General features: G+C 39.4%; 1 protein-coding gene across 1 annotated transcript in view; it reads right to left on the bottom strand.

The window, feature by feature from the left end:
* Nucleotides 1-21,606, bottom strand: part of FSD2 (fibronectin type III and SPRY domain containing 2) — a 67,131-nt gene extending 45,525 nt beyond the window's left edge. Inside the window, exons 1-4 of the mRNA XM_072619720.1 lie at nucleotides 21,436-21,606; nucleotides 9,732-10,485; nucleotides 9,556-9,651; nucleotides 800-1,030 (exon numbers count right to left, since the gene is read on the bottom strand). Coding sequence (XP_072475821.1) covers nucleotides 800-1,030; nucleotides 9,556-9,651; nucleotides 9,732-10,412 — 1,008 coding nt within the window. The 5' untranslated portion in view covers nucleotides 10,413-10,485; nucleotides 21,436-21,606. The remainder of the gene's footprint in view (nucleotides 1-799; nucleotides 1,031-9,555; nucleotides 9,652-9,731; nucleotides 10,486-21,435) is intronic.
* Nucleotides 21,607-22,354: the final 748 nt, after the last annotated feature.

Here is a 22,354-nt window from a genome sequence, read left to right as displayed (position 1 = left end):
AATACTCCATGAACTGTGGACATAGGCCCTCAGTCTCTCTCCTTGTCTTATTGTCATCCTCCAAGGACTAAAAAGGAGTCTTTGTTAAAGAAACTTCACACACTTTTAAATTCAATGAACTCTGATGCAAGTAATTAGCATAGTGCCTCACCCATAATAGGAGTTTGTAGATATTAATTCAATAACTTTATAAAGTTAGAATCAAGGTTATTTTTTTAAAGGTTTATCTGTCATTAAAGATCTCTCTGGACTTTGATGTACACACCCCTACCTTCTCTACAGTTAGCAAATATTGGAGGTGGAAGGAAGAAGAAACCTTGTGGTTTCATGGTTCTGGATCTCCAGGGTGTACTGAGAACATTTTGGGAAAATGTTTTCCTAGTACTATTAGAGATTATTTGTAACAAATAACTATCTGTGTTAGGCATCTGGACACACTTTAGAGAACCTGTGGACAGAGGTGGACCAGAATTGTACAAAGTGAGAAGGCACAGATGGTTTACAATTTGTACTACTATAGGGAGTGCCCATGTGGATGAAGTCATAGATCCAGTGCATTATGATTTGACAGCCATCCTATCAACTCTACTGGTTCTCCCAAGTTGGGTGAATTAGCCAGTATGTACACCTTCCCTGCAGGTCATGGCCTGTTACCCTTGGAAAGTGATAATGTCATTCACCATAAATACTCAATGGCATCAGTCAAATCATTTTACACCTTCAGTTAATTGGGATTATTCTAAGCTGGAATGAGCAAAATCTATTCCAGTTAATACTTTTCTCCTGTATCATTGCTTACCTTTATGAATTCAACCTTCTCCTCATGGCAGATCTCCTCAATTGTTTCCATCAGTTCCTTACAAGTGTCAAGGTTTTCACCACAACTGACCAGCTGGCCATACAATGCTTCTATTTTCTCTCTCTTCTTTTCCCCTAAAGCTTGTATTTTTTCTTCATATTTCTGAGCAAGAGTTTCCAATATCTCATTATAATGCAACTCAAAGTTCTGCTCCTGTCTTCCAAAATTCTCCTGTAAGAAATTTGAGACAAGTTATTTTAGTTTACATGATCATGTCACAGCATTTTCAGCCATATTATATGGTTAAGTGCCTTAAAATGTTGTTGAATTTAGAGACAGAAGGTATCTCAAGGTCAACTAATTCAAACCCTTGGTTTATAGGAAAGGAAAACTAAGAGTCAGAAAGTTAAGTGGTTTGTCTATGATAACAATGCTGATGAGTGAAAGACTCAGAACTATAACAAGGGTCTTTTCATTCCTGGTCATAGTAAGTCAATAAACATTTATTAAGCCCTTACTGTATGCCAAGCACTATGCTAAGTAGAGAAGATACAAGGAATGCCAAAAAACAGTTGTTGCTCTAAAGGAGCTGACAGTTTATTGGAAGAGACAATGTGCAAATAACTACGTACAAACAAGTTATAGACAGGATAAACTGGAAATAATCAACCGAGGAAAAGCATTTTAATTAAAAGAGATTGGAAAGGGCTTCCTGTGTAAGGTGTGAGGTGGGGGACAGTCATAATAATGCCTGGGATCTGGAGATAGATATGTTTAGAAGAGATGAAGTAGCATGTTAGATAGAGCTCTGGGCCTAGAGTCAGGAAGACCTGAGTTTAAAATCAATCCAGATGCTTACTAGCTGTGTGATCCTGGGCATATAACTTAACTTCTGTCTGCCTCAGTTTCCTCAACTGTAAAATGGAAATAATAACAGCACCTCTGACTCAGGACTGTTGTGAGGACCAAATGAGATAATATTTGCAAAGCACTTTGCACACAGTGCCTGGTATACAGTAGATGCTTAATAAATGTTTCCTTTCTTAGAGATTATCTATTCCATCCTCTATATTTCGCAGATGAGAAAAACAGATGTAGAAAGGTTAAGCAATTTATCCAAGATCACAAGGTAGTAGAGCCACAATAAAACCTCTGGTCTTTAGACTCCAAAACCAGTGATCCTGTCTAGGTTCCTAGGGGTGGCAGAAGGGGTAGGAAAGTTGGGGAGAGAGGTGGGAAGGTGGGCAAAATCATGACCCCAACTCACTTTCTGAACATTCCAGAGCTAAAATAAAACAAGGATTACAAAGCTTACCAACTGAAATGGTATCTAAATGGAATAGTGGATAGAGGACCAAGCCTGTAGTCAAGAAGACTCATCTACCTGAGTTTAAATCCAGCCTCAGACATTTATTAGCTGTGTAACCTTGGGCAAGTCACTTAACCTTGTTGGTCTCAGTCTCCTCATCCGTAAAAGGAGTTAGAGAAGGAAATGGCAAACCACTCCAATCTCTTTGCCAAGAAAACCCCAACTGGGGTCACAAAGAGTTAGATATGACTAAACAACAGTTGAAAGCATCTGACCTAGTTTCTATTCTCAATGGACTCTGAGGTTTATTCAGATTAAGGGACTTGACCAAGGCTATCCAATCACGTCATTAGCAAAATCCAGACTAGAACCCAACTCCTCCAAATTTGATTCCCGTTTTTGCTTCACCATGTGACCTTGAACACTATCAAGGTCAGATTCTGTCAGTGTCTCATTGGGAAACCCAATCATTTCATTTCTGCCCTGAAACCTTTGAAGTGTAGTTTATATAATTTGTAAAAAACAAACCAAAACCTATGCTTATTCACAGAGGTGTCTAACTTCCAATCTCACTTTGACTGTTAAAATGTATTTTCTATGATTTCATCTTGTGTAGGAATAAAGAAGGGACTGTCCAAGGCTTTTTCACAAGCTTACGGAGAATTAGATATAATCGTAACATCTTAGAGTCAGAAAGGGGGCACCTTTAATGTTTCCTGGTGGTATATTTTCTATCATTTGCATCATTGAAGCGCACATTTACCAACAGTGCTATGCTAAGGGCGGAAATGCTACAACAGAGGACAATCCCTGTGGTTAACGAGCTTATGATCTGGTTGAAAAAATAAGACAAACAATTACAATACATTTATAATCCCAGATAAAGCAGCACATAAATGAAGTCCTGATCTTATGGAGTTGCCATGGGTAAAGGGAGCAGTAGCTCACAGTAGGTTGCAGTAATAAGCAAAGGCTTCATGGAAGGGCTGGAAAATGATCTGAGTCTTGAAGAATAGGTAGGCTCTGGCTAAGTTGATGGCAAGGGGAAGGGAATTACAGTCAGAGGGAATGACATGAGCAAAGAATCAGGAGAATATGCTTATGATTTCTTCAGAGAGCTGCAAACAGACTAGGTTGACTGGAGTAGAAAGTCTTCACTGAGGAGTAATTTGGGAGATAACATTGGATGGGCAGGCGGGAGAAAGATGGTAGAGAGCCTTGGAAACAGAGTTTGAAGAGTTTTAAAAGCCACTCTAGACTTTGTATTCTATCCTTAAAACAAGTTCCTATTAGCCATTTCCAAAGGCATGCATCTCAGAATGAACAATGCCTAAAAGAGAACTCTATCTTTCCCCTCTTTCCCCCTTCTTTGTAATTTTCACATTTCTGAAGTCATCTTGTTTACAATCTTAGAGTCATTTTTGAATTGCAACTTGCGCTTGCCTACATATCCAGCCTTGTTAATTCTGCCTCCCTGGTATCTCTCATTCTCACATAGCCACTACTTTAATTCAGGCTCTCATCAACTTTTGCCTGGCTTCAGGAATGTACTAGAGCTGATTATTAAATTTTCAGTGTGAGTATTTACACCTAGAAAATTGGTCAACCACATATCTGGGCTTGGTTTATTATTTTGTTAATTGTCTAGACTTCAGAAAGGAAGGAAAATATTAGTAAGGCAAATTAAACTTAAAAATGTGTTGTAGGTGTATTCTCTCTTTCAGCCATTTGTTAAACATTCACTAGCATATGTACCCTTACTGGCCAATTCCCAGAGCCTTTAAATTGGTTGCCAGCCTTCTCCCACCCCTTGCCCATCTGTACTTCATACACTTGTTCAAGTGATATTTCCAGAGTATTGCTCTGAACAACATCATTCCTTTGCTCCAGAAGCCCTGTTGATTCCATTAACCTCTATGATCAAATCAAATTCATGTGTTTGGCATTCAAGGCCTTTCACAACCAGCCTCCAACCTACTTTTCCAGACTCATTACACATTATTATCCATCCTGTGCACTATGAAATGTCCAACTGTCACTTGTCCTTCATATGGGACATTCCATGCCTAGTCTCCACACCCAATGCATACACTAACCTCTTAGAATTAAAATTCCTTAAAACTTTTATTCAAGTGCTACCTTCTCCAGGAACTTCTCGTGATTTCTATCTCTCAAATGCTCTTGCATTTACTTTGTGTATATACACAAAGTAAATATGTATGTATATATGTATGTGTATATATATTATATATGCATATAATTATATGCACACAAAGTAAATGCAAGAGCAGTTGAAATATATACACACCTATATGTATTTATATGTATACATGTATGTGTATGTATGTGTATACATGTGTATGTATGTATATGTATACATGTATGTGTATGTGTATATTGAATCTACTTATATATGTATGTGTTCTTTCTCTCAGTTGATTGTAGGATCCTTGAGGGAAGGAGCTGTATGATTTTTTTTCTCTGTATCTTTAGCTCATTGATTGTTTCACTGAATACATGATAAAGGCTTTTCAAGTCTCATCTTGCTCATAAGGAGGGAGAATGATGGGTAATACTGATCAAATAAGATAATGTACAAATTGTTTTGCAAACTTTCAAATGCTATATGTAGTCACCTATTAGGATTATTAATAAATCAATCATTTATTAAGCATCTACTCTGTGTCAGGCACAGATACAAAGAAAAGACAAAAGCAGCCTCAGGTCCCATCCTAATGGGGGAGACAATATGGATGTAAATTGGTACATGCAAGATATTACAGAGTAGACTGAAGTTAATGTCAGGGGGAAAGCACTAGCAGCCGGAAAGGCTTCCAGCAGGAGGTGGCATTTGAGCTAAATCTGAAGGAAGCCTGTGATTATGAGAGATGGAGGCGAGGGGAGAGAGCATTCCAGGAATGGGGGAAGCCAACAATACTGATGCTCAAAAATGGGAATATGGAGCATTGCACGTGAGAAATACAAAAAGGACAGTGTTATATGGGCCCTGTCTATGCCGCAAGGTTGTTCTGAAGTTTAATTGGGATAAGTACTTAAAAGCACTTGGAAAACGTAAAGGACCATACAGATGTTAATGTCTTTATAGTGGCAATACATTTTGGGATTGCTATGACCATGTTTGCATATTTCTCTTTGGGAAGGAGGAACTAACCTCCCTGAGCTGAAGTTCTTCCCATTCCAATCCACAGATACATTTCCTTTAATATAGTTTCTTTAATTCTCTTCCTTAAGTATTGTTTTTATTATCATCTTATAATTTTAGTGCTGACAGCACTAAAATGATCAAAGACAATTCCAAAGCACTTAGGATGAAAATGTTATTCACATCCAGAGAAAGAACTATGGCATCTGAATGCAGATCGAAGCATTTTCACCTTTTTGTGGTGTTTTTTTCTTTTTGGTCTTTTTTTTTTTCCCAACATGACTAATATGGAAATATGTTATACATGATTGCACGTATATAACCTATATCAAATTGATTACCATTTTAGGAAAGGAGTAAGGAGGAGAGGGAAGGAGGGAGAAAAGTTTTTTAAATGAATGTTAAAAATTGTCTTTATATGTAATTGGAAAAAATACTATAAAAAATAATGATTTTAGAGCTGAGAGAGACCTTACAGAAAATCTTACGTGCTCTCCTCATTTCACTGATGGGAAAGCCAGCAATAGGAGAGTATTGGATTTGGAAGACCTAAAGAAGACTTAAGTTCAAATCTTCCCCCAGATACTTACTAGCTAGGTGACCCTGAGTGAGTCCCTTAACCTCTTACAGGCTTCATTTTATCATCTGTAAAGTGGAGATAATAACTATCTCAGAGTTGTTAGAATCAAATAAGATGTGTAAAGTGTTTTTCAAAGCTTTAAGGTGCTGTGTAAATATAGGGAGGGAACTGGGTCCCAGAGTGAGGCAGTCATTTACCCAAGGTCATGGGGTTAATTATTGACAGACTAGAACTAGAATATGATTCCCAGTCTAGTTACTTCTCCATACAACACCGTGTCCTCCTGTACTTGGCCTCAACCTGGGGCCAAACTTTTGGAACAGGAAGGTCATTCACTAAAGAAAAGAAGGACAAGTTTCTAAGTCTCCTAGGTCCACCAGTCAGACATTACCAAAATCCAAGGGTGAGAACAGTCAGCTTATCTGTCAAGTGTAACAATAATGTGAGTAATGTGAGTAATGACCACAACTGTGTCTGACCCAGTGAAAGCTTAATTAGGGTCTGGCCAGAAGTAACAGGCTGCCAATGAAGAGATAAGCAGCAGGGCCTTGTACCAGGGGTGGGCAGCCAAGGGCCAGTTTGCTTTGCTCAGTTTCCTATAGCATGTTATTGCCCTTTGGCACCGGAGAACTCAAAACCAGGCTTCCACATTGTGCTTAATGAACCTCAGCTGTGCTATGAAAGAAGGCTGCAGATGTGTTAGGATGCACTACATTTCGCCCCAAATTTCCTCCCTCCCCACAACCTTCCTAATACCTATTTCCTCTCACATTAAATCTAAACCTGCCATGGCCCTCCAGAGTCTAGATAGGTAGTCCTGACCTATCCAAATTTATTTCCCATTAATACATCAATGTCAGATCTTGTTGGACCAATGCCCTTATTATCCCATGAAAATCTAAGCTGATTCCTCACTCTTCATATCCAATATATTGCTGAGGTTTGTTGGTTTTACCTTAATAACATCTTTCACATATGCCCCCTTCTCTCCTGTAACATTGCCACCACCCTGATACAGAACTTCATCTCCCTTCACTTCTGTTCATTGCAATAGCCTGCTGGTGGGTCTGCCTGCCGTGATTGTCTCCTCACTCTGGCCCATCCTCCACTCAGCTGTCAAAGTGACCTTCCTAGACGTGTCTCAATCTAATCTTCTCACATCTGCTCAATACACTCCAATGGTTCGCTCTCACCAGCAGGATCAAATATAAAATCCTTTGTTTGGCTTTTAAAACCCTTCATAACCTGCCACTCCCCCCCCACCTCAGTCTTCTTGCACTTTACAGCTTCCCCCTGCCCTTCAATCCAATGACACTGGCTCTTTGACATTCCTCAAACAAGACACTCCATCACCTGACACTGGGCATGTTTAGTGATGGTCCTGAATGTCTGGAATGCTCTCTTTCCTCACCTCCTGGCTTCCCTGGCTTCCTTCAAGTCCAGCTAAAACCCTACCTTTTACAGGAAGTTTTTCCCAATTCCCCTCAATATTAGTGCCCTCACTCTATCAATGACCTCTAATTTATCCTGCATATGAATTGTTTGTACATGGTTGTCTATCGATGATCTCTAATTTATCCTGTATGTAATTTGCTTGTACATAGTTGTGTTCAAGTTGTTTCCTCCATTGAACTGTGAGCTCCTCAAGAGCAGGGACCATCTTTTGCCTTTCTTGTTATATGCAACACTGACCAAAGTGCCTGGCACATAGTAGGTTCTTATTAAAAGTTTAAGGACTGACTACCACTGTGCTTCACTCGTACAACTCATACTACTGTATGACTTTGTACATGTCACTTAGGCTTTCTGAATTGTTTCCTCCCTTATCAAATAAGAGCTTTGAATTAGACAATCTTTAAGGATTCTTCTAGCTCTCGTTCCTATCATGCTCCTTTCTACCCCCTTTGGCTAGAACAAGGGGCCTCCCCACCTCTATCCTAGAGCATCCTCTCCTCTCTTAAGTCCAGTCCTACAAAGCCCAACTCAGGTTCCCCTCACCATTAAGACTTCCTTACCCCGTCCAGTCTTCACCCATTTCTACCCTCCCCATCCTCTGCCTTCTCTGAATGTCTACAGCACTCTATTACAAGTGTGCTGGCAGATATCTATATTAGGAAATTGGCTATTAATGCTACCACACAATTTTGTACTTAATCATGTTCAGTCCTGCACTGCTGGCTTTTGTTTCATATCTCGCCTACCCAACTAGATAAGGTGTTTCTTCAAGGATGGTAACCTACCTTATGCTTCTGTTTCCTCACAGCACCCTGTACCATTACCAGATGTTGTTGGTGCATTGAACTGTAACAAGCTGTTTTATCTTGTTGGGACATAGTATGTCCAGGGCAGGCAGCAGGAAAGCTCTCAGATCAATTTCATAACTTACAATTATGCAAAAAAATGTAAGATTCATTAAGAAAAATTTCAGGAGAGGGAATTAGTTTCTATAACAACTATACTTTGTGCCCTAACAATTTTGGTGTCCCAGGGAAAATCTCTGGTCACCCAGTCCTAGTTATAGCTCTGCTGATTGAGAAACCCAATGCAATGGAAAGCTCTTAATGGTGAATCCTGGTGTGCCTAAAAAAAATGCTTCACTAATGTATTTAATGTGTTCTTCCATGTGGTGGGGAGATTTCAAGTGAAAATAATGAATTAGACCTTCATGGAAGCATGCTCTTCAGCAGTTTGCCAGCCTGGGCTCTCCTCCTCCAGTAAAAGTTTGGTGAGATTGCTGACTGGCCAACTTTTCCCCTCACTGACAGCTGTTAAATGTCAGGAATATACAGATAGCAGGGTAATATGATAGATGCCTCAGAAGCCCAGATAAGTCACTGGAACTGGGAGTGGGTGGTGTCTTCTGTATGATTCTTGGAGCCAAAACACAGATATCACCTCTCAGATCATGTTCCTGCTCCCATCACCAGTAGTTCTAGGAAGTAAGTAATTATGGAAATATAGCTGGACTTTGCAAGAGACAAGCCTTCAGTTTCTCCATATGTGAAGTGAGAGAATGGGACTAGATATGCTCTAAGGTCCTGCCCAACTAAATACCTAGGACAGGACACTATCGCTCGTTGTTTGTATCCATTGCATTATGGGAGTGCAATCATTTAGCTCATCAACAGTCTTAATCTATAACCTGGAAGCATGTTCGTTACAATTTTCCCTCTATAGTGGGGACAACATATATGCTAGTTTAGGAAAAAGGACAATGGAGCATAGTAAACAGGTAGAACTTAATTTCCATATGTGGTGGAACATGCCAAAGTCATTTCCATCACCTTCAAAGCAATTCCAGAGAGGTGATTCTTCCTCTTCCCCAGGTATAATACTGAAGAGCAGACTCTAGTGTTAGAGAAGCTGGACCTGCCTCTGCCTCTGAGGCTTACTACTTGTGCAATCTTGGGCAAATCATTTAACCTCCTTTGGCCTCAGTTTCCTCATCTGTAAAATGAGGGAGTTGTGCTGGATAGTTACTGCTCAAGTGTATGACCGAGAATCTCCATGCTATGAGCTCCAGCCTGCATGGGGGAGAGAGCAGCAACAGTTTCTTTATCTTCTCCAGTTCCTGTAAGACTATTACAATCAGATCTGTGTTGAGCATCCATACCATGTAATGACTATTAACTCACCAATTAATGATTTTGAAAAAGCATCTATTGGTAGGTTAATGAAAAAAAAAAAACAATGCTCATGCTTACCTCTACAGTAATGAAAACTTCCTCCAAGTGACTTGCAAAATTTTCCATTTGGATAATCTGTTCTTCCAATTTGAACATGTTTTTATGAATTTCTTCCTGTCAAACAAAAGGATTATGAGTGGCAATGGGAATATTCTTTAAATAGAAACAGGAGGAAAAAGAGGTGTCTTATTTACCCGGGCATTTTCCGCTGCGGTGTTAAGCTGGGTCACCTCATGTTCCTTGTGCTCACCAAAAAGATTGTCAAAAGCTCTGATTGGAATTTTGCAGGTGACACAGAAGATATCAGCGGCTTCTTCCTCGTCCTCTTCTTCTGGTATGACATAGCACTCGTATTCCTCACTGGAGCGACCCCGAGTGTACCTGTAAGCTTCCCGTAAATCCTGGTATTGACCTCGAGAGCCCCAAGAAGGGAACCTGTCTTCCTCGTCATCTGCCTCTTCCTCTAGGTATTGCCAGTCTCTCTCTTCTCTGCCTGGGTCTCGCTTCTTGGGCAACGTGTAGGATCGGAGAGAAGAAGGTGCTGACTGGTAGTCTGAGGTCCCAGACCGGAGCACACTCCCTACCTCAATCTGCCCCCCTAGTTCTTTATCGTCTTCAATGCCATAGTACTGTGCTAATTCTTCTACTTCTTTCTGAACATCATGGGTGGCCAGACTTAACTCTGGGGCCCTCTCACCTCTCTTTGGTTCTTTTGCTACTTCTCCTCTCATTCGAATTTTTTCTTCTGGAAAGATTTTCAGTCTGTCTTCAGAGTCGTAGAGATCCATGTGATAGAAGTTGAAGCCCTGGCTGGCAGTAGGGCTAGGGGCTGGATCGCGACTGTACAACGGAGCCCGGCCAGTTCTTTCTTCCATGGTAGCAGCAGCCCTGGACTAGGTGCCTGCTCTTCGTGAACTTCACAGATTAACGGTAGAGATTTTCTTGGTGCTAGAGGGTAAAGAAGACAAAATGTTAATTTGTCTGGAATCTACCCTTCCTGAATTTCTGATGGATTTTAAGGATCATTTGTGATCATCCCCATGAGAATGTTTGTTCCTAGAGAGTATGCACAGTGTTTTTGCCTCTCTTTGTATCCCTAGCATGGTGCCTGGTACATAGTATCGCCTTAATAAAGTTTACAGACTGTTATCTTACACAATTAATAACAAAAGAGTCAGCTATATAGCCGGTCCTGATGAAAACCGGATGACCTGGAGAACATTCAGAGTTTTTAGGAGGAAATCTTTTTTTTCTAGCGCTATAGAACTGTATTTCAGGTAAGATCGCACCAAAAATTCTAGGGCACCATGATGAAATTGCTAGGGGATCAGAATTTGCCAAGCCCTGACCCAGTCTATATTTTATAAGTGGTTCTCAAAGATTAGTCGATGCACAAATCTGGAATGATGCTCACTGACAAAGCATAAGATTTTCATAAGCAAATACCACTGACTTTTAGAAATTGATTCCAGTGCATATTCTAATGCTATATCTCACTTTGAAATGTCAAAACCTCCTTTCTGAACATACAGTCAGCAAACCAAGAAGCTGTAAAATATCTTGATTTTCAAGAGATTCATTTCTGAACACAATTTAACCCCTGACTATACTGGTAAAACTAGTCTCTTTGGGCCTAGTCACCCAGTCCTAGTCTGATGGTACTGAAAATTAAAGCAGAAGAATGTGTTCTCCAATGTGTTCATGCTGCAGGATACCATGAAAAAAAGTCATGGGTGTTTGGAAAATTGTTTTATTGTCACTGACCTTTCAAAGGTGTTATACATTTACCTACAGCTTGCAGAGACCATGCGTGCAGAAATGGACAACCTTTTCTAACTGGTTCTAACATGTTTTTTGTATGCTTGCACTTCTGCAGAAACTCCAGAATAGCACTGTTGGACAATTCAGAACCTCACCTTGAAGAAGTGGAATGTGACTGGTAATATCTTTGCTCTCCTCCAAAGGCTCCCCCAAAGCTTCATTGAGGCCCTGAGTTCTGAAAGACAATGCTAGCGAATGGTGTGCTTTGGCAGTCTACCAAAAGATGTCATTTTCAATGTTTCTTCTGCCTAGAATTCTGATAAAAATTCAAAGATAACAAGGAGCTTGTTGGTAGTTTGGACCTGGAGCTATATTTGTAGAATGTCTTCTGATAATGATGATAAAACTTTGTAGCTTTGAATTAAGGCCTTGAGGAGAAAATGTACCAATACAAATCTTTGAAATCATGAAGGAAACTTGTTTTGGAGTGGGGTTTGAAAAAAAATAAGCCTTTGAAGTGATGAAAGATATTCTTTCCTGATTCATTAACAAACACTTCAAGAAAAGAGGGAGTGTGAAAGCTAACAGAAGCAGAAATGGATTCCCAGCATTCCCTCCTCTCTTTCTCATCCAAACTCCACACAGTTGCCAAAATAATCTTCTTTAAGTACATGTGACCATGTCACTCTGCTCAAGAACTCCCGGTGTCTATTTCTTTTAGTGTACAATATGAACTTCTGTTTGGCATTTAAATTCCTTTGCAAGCTACCTCTAGTGTACCTTTTTTGGCTTTACTTCCCATCATTCCCTTTCATATACTTTCCAGTCTGTTTGCTGGACTCAAACTAGTCTGTTTGCTGTGACTCAATCTTGTCATTCCTTCTCCCACCTCCATGACTTTGCACAGGCTGTTTCCCATGCCTAGAATGCGGTCCTTTCTGAAGAAGCCTTTCCTGATCCTTCTATTTTTTTAGTACTCTTTGTCTCAAAGTCTTGTGTTTATATCGATTTTTCGATAAGTTGTAACCTCCTGATAGAATGCAAACTTGTTGAAGTCAAGGAGTTCTTTTACTTTTTTTGTCTTTGTATCCCCCAACATCAACAACAACCAGGATTTATACAGCACTTTGAGGTTTACAAAGTTCACATGTTATCTCATTTGATATCTCACAACAATCCTGGGGGGTAGCTGATAATATTATCCCCAACTTATAGATGAGAAACTGAGGCTGAAAACAATGACTTGTGGAGAGTCATAGCTAATAATGTCTGAGGCAGGATTTGAACTTGTTTTCCTGGCTACAAGTAGAGCACTCTATCCACTGAACCACCCAGCTGCCTCAAACATAACAGATGTACCTTCATAGAGAAATGCTCGATAAATGCTTGTTGGGTTGGATTGGAAGTGGTCTGTTGTGTTAATTATTTGGAGATAATATAGTGAATGTCACTGAAAGTTTAAAAGATCCTGAGAAAGGCAGAGAAAATTTCTGGAAAGTAAGAAAACAATCTAGAAAGTGGCTTCAGTCTTAAATGCAATCACGCATCTTATAAAAAGGAATCTTTGTAGCTTCATGTTCTATGATTCAAGATGATATATGATACAGATATAGATATGATATAGAAGTAGCAGGATAGAGGGGGGAAAGCAAGGACCTCAGTTTAAACCCAGACTGTGCTATTAGCAAGTCATTTAGTTCTTCAGGCCTCAGTTTTATTGTCTGTAAGATGAGAGGGTTTGAAGAGATGAAGTCTAAGGTCTATTCTTGCTCTGGATGATATTGGGCAAATGACAAGGAAGCAAACTGCTATTTACAGTTTTCACAAAAGTTCCCAGGTATCTCCTAAAGTCAATCTAACATTCAGCCCCATGATGCACACTTTCTAAACATAAAGTGCAAGGTAATCTTTGATGTTGATAGATGCACAATAATAGTTTTAGTTAATTTTGTTGTTGTTTTGGTCTGGACTTGTTATTTCATCCAGTAGCATAGGAAATTCTCTATCAGTTCAACTCAGCATTTGTTCTGCATCTTATATAGTCAGAGAGCTGACCACTTACTGCACACCAAGTCCCCTTTCCTAGCCACTGTGGAGGATGCAAAGAAAAAGATGTTATAGTCCCCTGTCCTTAAGAAGTCTTTTTATTTTTCTGGGTGACAAAATAAAGAAATTAAAAGAAAAAATTAAAAACTGAATGAAATTGGTATCTACCCTCAGGGTACTGAAAAATAAGAGGAAAAATCTAGCTTCATTCTCATTACAATAGTTGCCAGATATTTTATATCTTTTCTGTTGCCCGTGTTACCCTTCTGGGTCTGCCACTTGTCACATACATCTGATAATGGGAGTGAGGTACAGAGTTAATTATAACCAGGGTACTATTTTTGCCTTGGGCACTCAAAATGGACAGAACACTGACTTCTTAATTGTCACTATGGAAACCTGAAATTCGTTGGTACCAAGACTCTGGAGGGACCCATTGTCACTTAGCAGAGCAAAACACTTAAATGACATAAATGTTTAGGTAAGTCACATTTAAACATTTAAATGACCTAATTTGTGTTGAAAGCAGAATTGGATTGAAAAAATGTTTAACAACCAGCTGAGGGGGGGAGGGGGCTGTGAAGGAGAGTCAGTATGACACATTTATTAGTTTAATCTGTACTATTAACACTTTCTTAAGTGTAGAAAATCAACAAAACAACAAATCAAGTTGATAGGCAATTTGTAGCTTTTGCCAGTTTCTGAGGTATAAACCCTCATACAGAAAATTTAACAATCCAGCCAGCTCCAGCACAGTCCTGGTTGAGAGGCTATGTGACATAGTGTATCGGGGACCATCAGTGAGGGAAAGAAGAGTTGAGTACAAATCCTGCCTCTAACACATATTAACTCTGACCATGGATAAGTCAGTTAACCTCCCAGTGTCCTGGGCAACTCTTAAAAACAAACCATAGATGAGCTTCTTTTCTGCGTTGGCTCCATTGATGTAAAGGGGGAAGGAAGCTTAGAAATCAGAGTTCAACCCATCAGATTTTCCAGGCAAAGAAACTGAAGTCCCATGAGGTTAAGAGATTTGCCTAAAAAGATAGGATTCTAACAGGGGTCCTTAGATTCCAAATCCTATACTCTCTTCCCTCTGGAAAAGTGGAAAGCCTGCCTCTTTAGGTGTCTACTACACTGATAAAATCACATATAAAAAGCTAAGGTTGGCATGAGGGTAGAGTAGGGTCTGATATACATCACCCTTAAGTGTTCTGATAACAGCTGAAAATAAGACAAAGTGCTGAAAGACAAAACAATCCCCCAAACATGGGAATTCCCTCTCATTCCCCAACAAGTAGAACTTGACAGCTGGAAGGGTCAATCAGCCCAATTCTTCTTGTCTTGAAGATGATGAAGCTGAGAATGAACAAGAGATAATAGAGACCCTTGAAGCTTAAAGGCAGACAGACAGTTAGACTATGACTGAGCGTGGCCTGGAAGCGAGGCCCCTTGACTCATGTGTGTCATGGTCTAGGCACATTAGTGTAACAAAATCCAGGAACCCAGAAAATACCCCAAGGAACAATTGAGAGTTGGACTGTGATGGCCACAGCCTACTGATGTTCAAGTCATAGAAATCCCACCTGGTCAGAGATTTAACTCAACACAGGGAATTCTGGAAAGTGGGATAAAGTCATAATCATCTGGTCAATCAATTAAGCATGATGCACTTATTGTGTGCTAACACATTGTGCTAAATCCTGAGGAAACCAGAAAGGCAAATATACTGTCTATGTTCTCAAGGAATTTACATTCTTAATGGGGGAGACAATATGTAAACAACTGTGTATATTTAAAGATATAGACAGAGTAATTGAAAAATCATCTCAGAGGGAAGGAAGGGGGTGACGGAGAGAAATGTTAATAACAACAGTAACTGGTGTTTATATAGCGCTCTAAAGTTTACGAAGCATTTTACGGACATTTTGTCACTAGTACCTTACGACAACCTGGTGAGATAGGAACCACGGGTATTGTTATTCCCATTTTGCAGAGAAGAAAACTGAGGCTCAGAGAGAATAAAGTAAATATTTACATACTAAATAGCTATTAATAGTAAATTTACTATTTACATAGAAAATAGCAGAGACAGTGTTTGAACTCACTTCATCCTGACTAATTCTGGAACTTGTAACCCCTATGACATACTGCTTCTATAAGACACTAAAGACTGAATACTTTTTGGTCTCCTAAATTTTCTCTACTTGTGCCCATAAAACTAGATAAAAAACTCTTAACCCAAGCATTCCAAAGATTTAGTTCCAAGATACCAAAGGTTTGCGCTAAAGAAGCAATGAGAGAAAACTCTAGGGGGGCGGAGCCAAGATGGCGGAGTAGAAAGATGCACATACACATAGGTCCGAACCCACAACCCATAGAACAACTACAAAGAAGTAACTCACGGAGAATTCTGCACCTAGAGGCCACAGAACATTGGAGCGAGGGAGATTTCTGTTCCAGAGAGACCTGCAAACCTCTCGCAAAAGGTCCGTCGCGCTGCAGACTGGGCGCCGGGACTGGGAGCTGAGTACAGCCCTGCCGCGGCCGTGGCACCGAGAAGAAAAGACCCGAGCGGGCTTCAGGGACGGGATCTCCAGCGGCCGCACAAGTCCCTCCACCCACAGGTGATGGGGGTCAGTGAGAGAGGCTCTTTGGCGGGTCGAGAGGGGAGTGGGGTGCCCCCATGATTCGGGCCCCCCCGGGAGGTAGAAGCTGAGAGGCGGCTGCAGACAGGGGCTCCCCAAGCAGGCGGGAGCCTGGATCCATTGTTGAAGGTCTGTGCATAAACTCCCTGAGGGAACTGAGCCCGTGAGGCGGCCCTGCCCTGACCTGAGCATCTGAACTTAATCTCACACTGAATAGCAGCCCTGCCCCCGCCCAAAGCCCTGAGGCTGGAAGCAGCATTTGAATCTCAGACCCCAAACGCTGGCTGGGAGGATCAGGAGGTGAGGTGGGTGTGAGGAAAATATTCAGAGGTCAAGTCACTGGCTGGGAAAATGCCCAGAAAAGGGAAAAGAAATAAGACTATAGAAGGTTACTTTCTTGGTGAACAGGCATTTCCTCCCTTCCTTTCTGATGAGGAAGAACAATGCTTACCATCAGGCAAAGACACAGAAATCAAGCCTTCTGTGTCCCAGCCCATCCAATGGGCTCAGGCCATGGAAGAGCTCAAAAAGAATTTTGAAAATCAAGTTAGAGAGGTGGAGGAAAAGCTGGGAAGAGAAATGAGAGACATGAAGTCAAAGCATGAACAGCAAATCAGCTCCCTGCTAATGGAGACCCAAAAAAATGTTGAAGAAAATAACACCTTGAAAACTAGCCTAACTCAATTGGCAAAAGAGGTTCAAAAAGCCAATGAGGAGAAGAATGCTTTCAAAAGCAGAATTAGCCAAATGGAAAAGGAGATTCAAAAGCTCACTGAAGAAAATAGTTCTTTCAAAATTAGAATGGCACAGATGGAGGCTAAGGACTTTATGAGAAAGCAAGAAATCACAGAACAAAGCCAGAAGAATGGAAAAATGGAAGATAATGTGAAATATCTCATTGGAAAAACAACTGACCTGGAAAATAGATCCAGGAGAAACAATTTAAAAATTATCGAACTACCTGAAAGCCATGATCAAAAGAAGAGCCTAGATATCATCTTTCATGAAATTATCAAGGAAAACTGCCCTGAGATTCTAGAACCAGAGGGCAAAATAAATATTCAAGGAATCCACAGAACACCACCTGAAAGAGATCCAAAAAGAGAAACTCCTAGGAACATTGTGGCCAAATTCCAGAGTTCCCTGGTCAAGGAGAAAATATTGCAAGGAGCTAGAAAGAAACAATTCAAGTATTGTGGAAATACAATCAGGATAACACAAGATCTAGCAGCTTCTACATTAAGGGATCGAAGGGCATGGAATAGGATATTCCAGAAGTCAAAGGAACTAGGACTAAAACCAAGAATCACCTACCCAGCAAAACTGAATATAATACTTCAGGGGAAAAATTGGTCTTTCAATGAAATAGAGGATTTTCAAGCATTCTTGATGAAAAGACCAGAGCTGATAAGAAAATTTGACTTCCAAACACAAGAATGAAGAGAACCATGAAAAGGTGAACAGCAAGGAGAAGTCATAAGGGTCTTACTAGAGTTGAACTGTTTGCATTCCTACATGGAAAGACAATATTTGTAACTCTTGAAACTTTTCAGTATCTGGGTACTGGGTGGGATTACACACACACACACATAGAGACAGAGTGCACAGAGTGAATTGAATAGGTTGGGATCATATCTTTAAAACAAAATGAAATCAAGCAGTGAGAGAGAAATATATTGGGAGGAGAAAGGGAGAAATGGAATGGGGCAAATTATCTCTCATAAAAGAGGCAAGCAAAAGACTTATTAGTGGAGGGATAAAGAGGGGAGGTGAGAGAAAAACATGAAGTTTATTCTCATCACATTCCACTAAAGGAAGGAATAAAATGCACACTCATTTTGGTATGAAAACCTATCTTACAATACAGGAAAGTGGGGGATAAGGGGATAAGCAGGGTGGGGGGGATGATAGAAGGGAGGGCATGGGGAGGAGAGTGCAATTTGAGGTCGACACTCATGGGGAGGGATAGGATCAAAAGAGAATAGAAGTAATGGGGGACAGGATAGGATGGAGGGAAATATAGTTAGTCCTATACAACACAACTATTATAGAAGTCATTTGCAAAACTACACAGATTTGGCCTATATTGAATTGCTTGCCTTCCAAAGGGAAGCAGTGGAGAGGGAGGGAGGTAAAGAAGTTGGAACTCAAAGTGTTAGGATCAACTGTCGAGTAATGTTCTTTCCACTAGGAAATAAGAAATACAGGTAAAGGGGTATAGAAAGCTATCTGGCCCTACAGGACAAAAGAGAAGATGGAGACAAGGGCAGAGAGGGATGATAGAAGAGAGAGCAGATTGGTCATAGGGGCAATTACAATGCTTGGTGTTTGGGGGGGGGAGGGGACAAAAGAGGAGAAAATTTGTAACCTAAAATTTTGTGAAAATGAATGTTAAAAGTTAAATTAAAAAAAAAAAAAGAAGCAATGAGACTCAGCTGCAGGCAGTTCTGGTCTGTGAATTGCCATCAATTTTCTTTCCTAGTCTTTACTCGTTTCCTGAATAACAGTTCAATCTCACTTCACAGAGCAGCCCCCAAAAGTGCCAAATAAAAAAGAATTATTTCTGTTTGTCTCAGAAAATACATTTCTGTGAGTCTGCATTTTATTCGTTTAATTAGAAATGTCTTCATAAATATTAATGATATCATGGAAAAAATTGGTCAAACTTTCCAGACATCAGAGAAATACAAATGACAATACCTCTGAGGTGTCACCTGTGCTAAGATGGCAAAGAACGTTAAAACTAAGAAAATTCAACAGGCATACAGCTCCACTCACTGCTGGTAGAGGTGGGAATTAGGGGATATAGAATAGGTGGCAGTATATAGTAAGAATGATCATACTGTTCATGCCCTTTGACTTCCTAAAGCAAAACAACAGTATTGACTGTGACTATGTAAAATTAATAATAAAAGAGCAATAAAATCTCCAAAACTATGTAGAAGAAAAAAGAGATTAGAATGGGAAGTGAAAGTAAGCAGCATGTTTTTATTAATGTTAATATACATTTTTTTAAAAATATGAATGAAGTTTGTGATTTTACCTACAATCACCTTTTGTTTCATTGGGATGAATGTTTTTGTTGATGGTTACTGTCTAGAGTTAAAAAAAAATAAGAGAAAAAATATTAGATATGGAGTTGTGTATGAGAGGCAGCATAGTGAGATGAAAAGAACTGATTCAGACACATTAGAGCAAGAGTCATTCCCCAGTAGATAAACAGTCAAAGGATATGAACAGGAAGTTTTCAAAGGAAGAAATCCAGGCTATAAATCAGGCCTGCACAACTTGTGACCCCTGGGCAGCTTATAGCCCTCACCTGCAGAAAGGTGTAGAGGAAAACATCCTTTGTATGTAGAGAATATCCTTTGGCAGTGCCACAAATGGCTTAAGGGCCATAAGTGTCCACCAGCCCAAAGTTATGCAGGCCTGCTATCCTGCTATAAATCATCCATGAAAAATGTTCTAAATCACTAATAGAGGAATGTGAATTAAAGCAAATTTGAGGTTCTGCTTCCTATCTATCAGAGTGGCAAAGATGACAAAAGAATAAAATGACAAATGTTGGTAAAGCTATGGGTAAACAGGTACACTAGTAATACTGTTAGTGGAGTCCAGTTACTAAGCTAGCAAAATGTATCCCCTTTGACCCAGCTTTGCCACTACTAAGCCTACACCCCAAAGAAATCAAAGAAAAAAGATCTCTATCATAAAAACATGTATAGTAGTTCTTTTAGTGGTGGACAAAAATGGGAGATTAAAGGAGTATCTTTATATTGGGGAATGCCTAAACAAATTGTGGCATATGAATAAAATGGAATTATTATACATGTATATATTCCATTAGATATGTATTCTGATATATAATAGAATATTATATATATGTGCTATAAAAATGATGCAATAGACAATTTCAGAGGAAACTGGGAGGACTTTTATGAACTGATAAAGTGAGCAGAATTAGGAGAACAACTCATATAATTATAGTATTAGAGAAAAATAGCTTTTAAGTCCCTAGAACTTTGATCAGTGATAATAAAAACATGAGTTTGAAAGAATAAAAATAAATGAAACCAAGAGATAATAAACTCAAAATTCAGAAAAATTTTTGGACATGGCTAACGTGGGAGTCTGTTTTACCAGACTATGTCCACAGAGATTTTTTAAAAATTGATCAATAAGGGGAGACGTAGGAGGATATAGTAGGAGAGACATTTAATTTTTTAAATATGTTAATTTAAAAATAAAAGTAATAAACTATTACAAAAAGAAAAGAGCACACAATTTAGAATTTAAAACCCCAGACTTTGAGTCCCAGCTTTAGGATGATAATTTTAAAGGCATTTAAGCTCTCTTAAATCTCATTTTCCTCATGTAAAAATGGAGATGTCATTATTTGTACTGTCATTCAGGATGGTTGTGTGAAATGTACTTTGGAAACTACAAAGCATTATACAAAAAATTTTATTCTAGCTGGCACTGACGTAGCACTTTAAGGTTTACAAAGTGTGTTGCAATATAACCTTCACTATGACCCAATGAACTATTATCCACTTTACGTTTGAGTAAACTAAGGGTACAAGAAGTCAGGGTCACACAGTGTCTTTCACGAAGTTATTTTAACTTAGTTCTTCCTGAATCTTAACCTAGCATTCTACCTACTATACCCTGTTGTCTCTCTCTGTGTGTATAAATACATATACACATAAATGTGTATATGTGCGTATGCATGTATATGCACACAAACATATGATCTGTTGTTATTAATGAGAGTTCCAGTCTTCATTAGTCCATCAAAACAACCTGACTATACAACCAGATTACTTCCTTTTACCAGGGATCAAGGGTGTGAGGAAGAGGAGAAGAGAAAATCATAGAACAAAAGCTTGGAGAATCTTTTCCGAAATTAATATCTTCAGTTAGCAATCTGGATTGCTGACACAAGATATGCAAATTTGATGATATAATACACACAGATACATATATATACATATATACATATAAATGCATCAATAAAAGCATGGCTAAATGTTAGAAATATGTTAAGTTATAGAAACTGTTAGGATATTAAGTTAACCACTGTACTTAAAATAGACTAAGATATATTGCTTAAACACTCTCTTCCCACCACTTCCAAAAACTTTCATTAGCATAGACAAAATATCCTATTTATAACATGGGAACTTGTCACTACTGATTTTAAAAAGGAATAGAAAATGATTTATGTCATTTATTGCCATTAAATTATACCTATATAAAACATCTTCAATTAGCCATGATGTTTTGTTTTGTTTTGGTTTTTTACATAAGAGAAAGTTTTTGGATCAAGTGGTTTGCTTAGTCTACAAGGACAGACACATTACGATGCAGCATGCTGAAATAAGGGTTTTTAAGAATCCAACATGATTTAGAAACAAGTGACTACAACTATATATAAACTTGCCTTCTAACTTAAGAATCCATAAATTCTTCTTTTAACTCAGATGACACCGAATTTCTGCAAAGAAAGAAAATGAATTCATCTTCAGTCTTTCAGTGCCAGCTTTCTGAGAGTAGCCTAGGAAAACTATATTGGAGTAATTCTGGATGACTCCTTCCCCCAAATAGTAACATGCCAACCATGAGCAAAGGAAACAAATATAGATCAGGCCCAGCTGTCCTGTAGTTTCACACTCCTCAGGTGTCACCAGGCAGAATGTCACATGTTACAAAGCTAATTGGAAATCATGGTGTGGAACTAAGTGTTTCAAGCCCCTTGTATAATTATTATGCATTTTATCTTACAAAGCATACTTAACCTAATTCTCTCCATTGCTGGCTAAAGACTGGGCTACTGGAAATATGTGGAGGACAGACTCCTACACCACATAGGAAAGGCAACACACTGAATGTAGTTCCAATACTTCAGTCCATCCATTAGGTTCATAAGTGGTCCCACAGACTAACACTTTTCTAGGTGGCACTGAGATCAACAGAGAAGCAGGAGCTCTTGGGTGGCCTCTGCAGCATGACACAAATATTGGTGGTGTCTTAGAATTCCAGAGCAGCTTCCAAAGGTCTCAGCTAATAGAACTTGGGGTTAAGGTTAAGGATAAAAGTAGAGATATGGGTATGGGTGCCAGATAGGTTGCAATATAGCTATGATCCCTCAGTGAATCCAGTTCTAGGCCATGTGGAATCCTAGGGGGTGGGGGAAGTTCTGAGTTTTTCTAGAGCAATGTTTCAAAGAGGTTTGGGTTAATCTTAGTGCCCTGAAAACACATGCTGGTGTGGTCTGGAGCTATGAACAGACTAGGGAAACATAGTATCCTACTTGAGAGCCTACCTTGACTTTGAGAGACAGCTCAGAAGCCAGTACCCTG

The sequence above is a fragment of the Notamacropus eugenii genome, chromosome 1, assembly GCF_028372415.1.
Source record: "Notamacropus eugenii isolate mMacEug1 chromosome 1, mMacEug1.pri_v2, whole genome shotgun sequence".
NCBI lineage: Eukaryota > Metazoa > Chordata > Mammalia > Diprotodontia > Macropodidae > Notamacropus > Notamacropus eugenii.
Note: the sequence above shows the minus strand (reverse complement) of the source record. Positions and strands in the feature narration are given on the sequence as shown.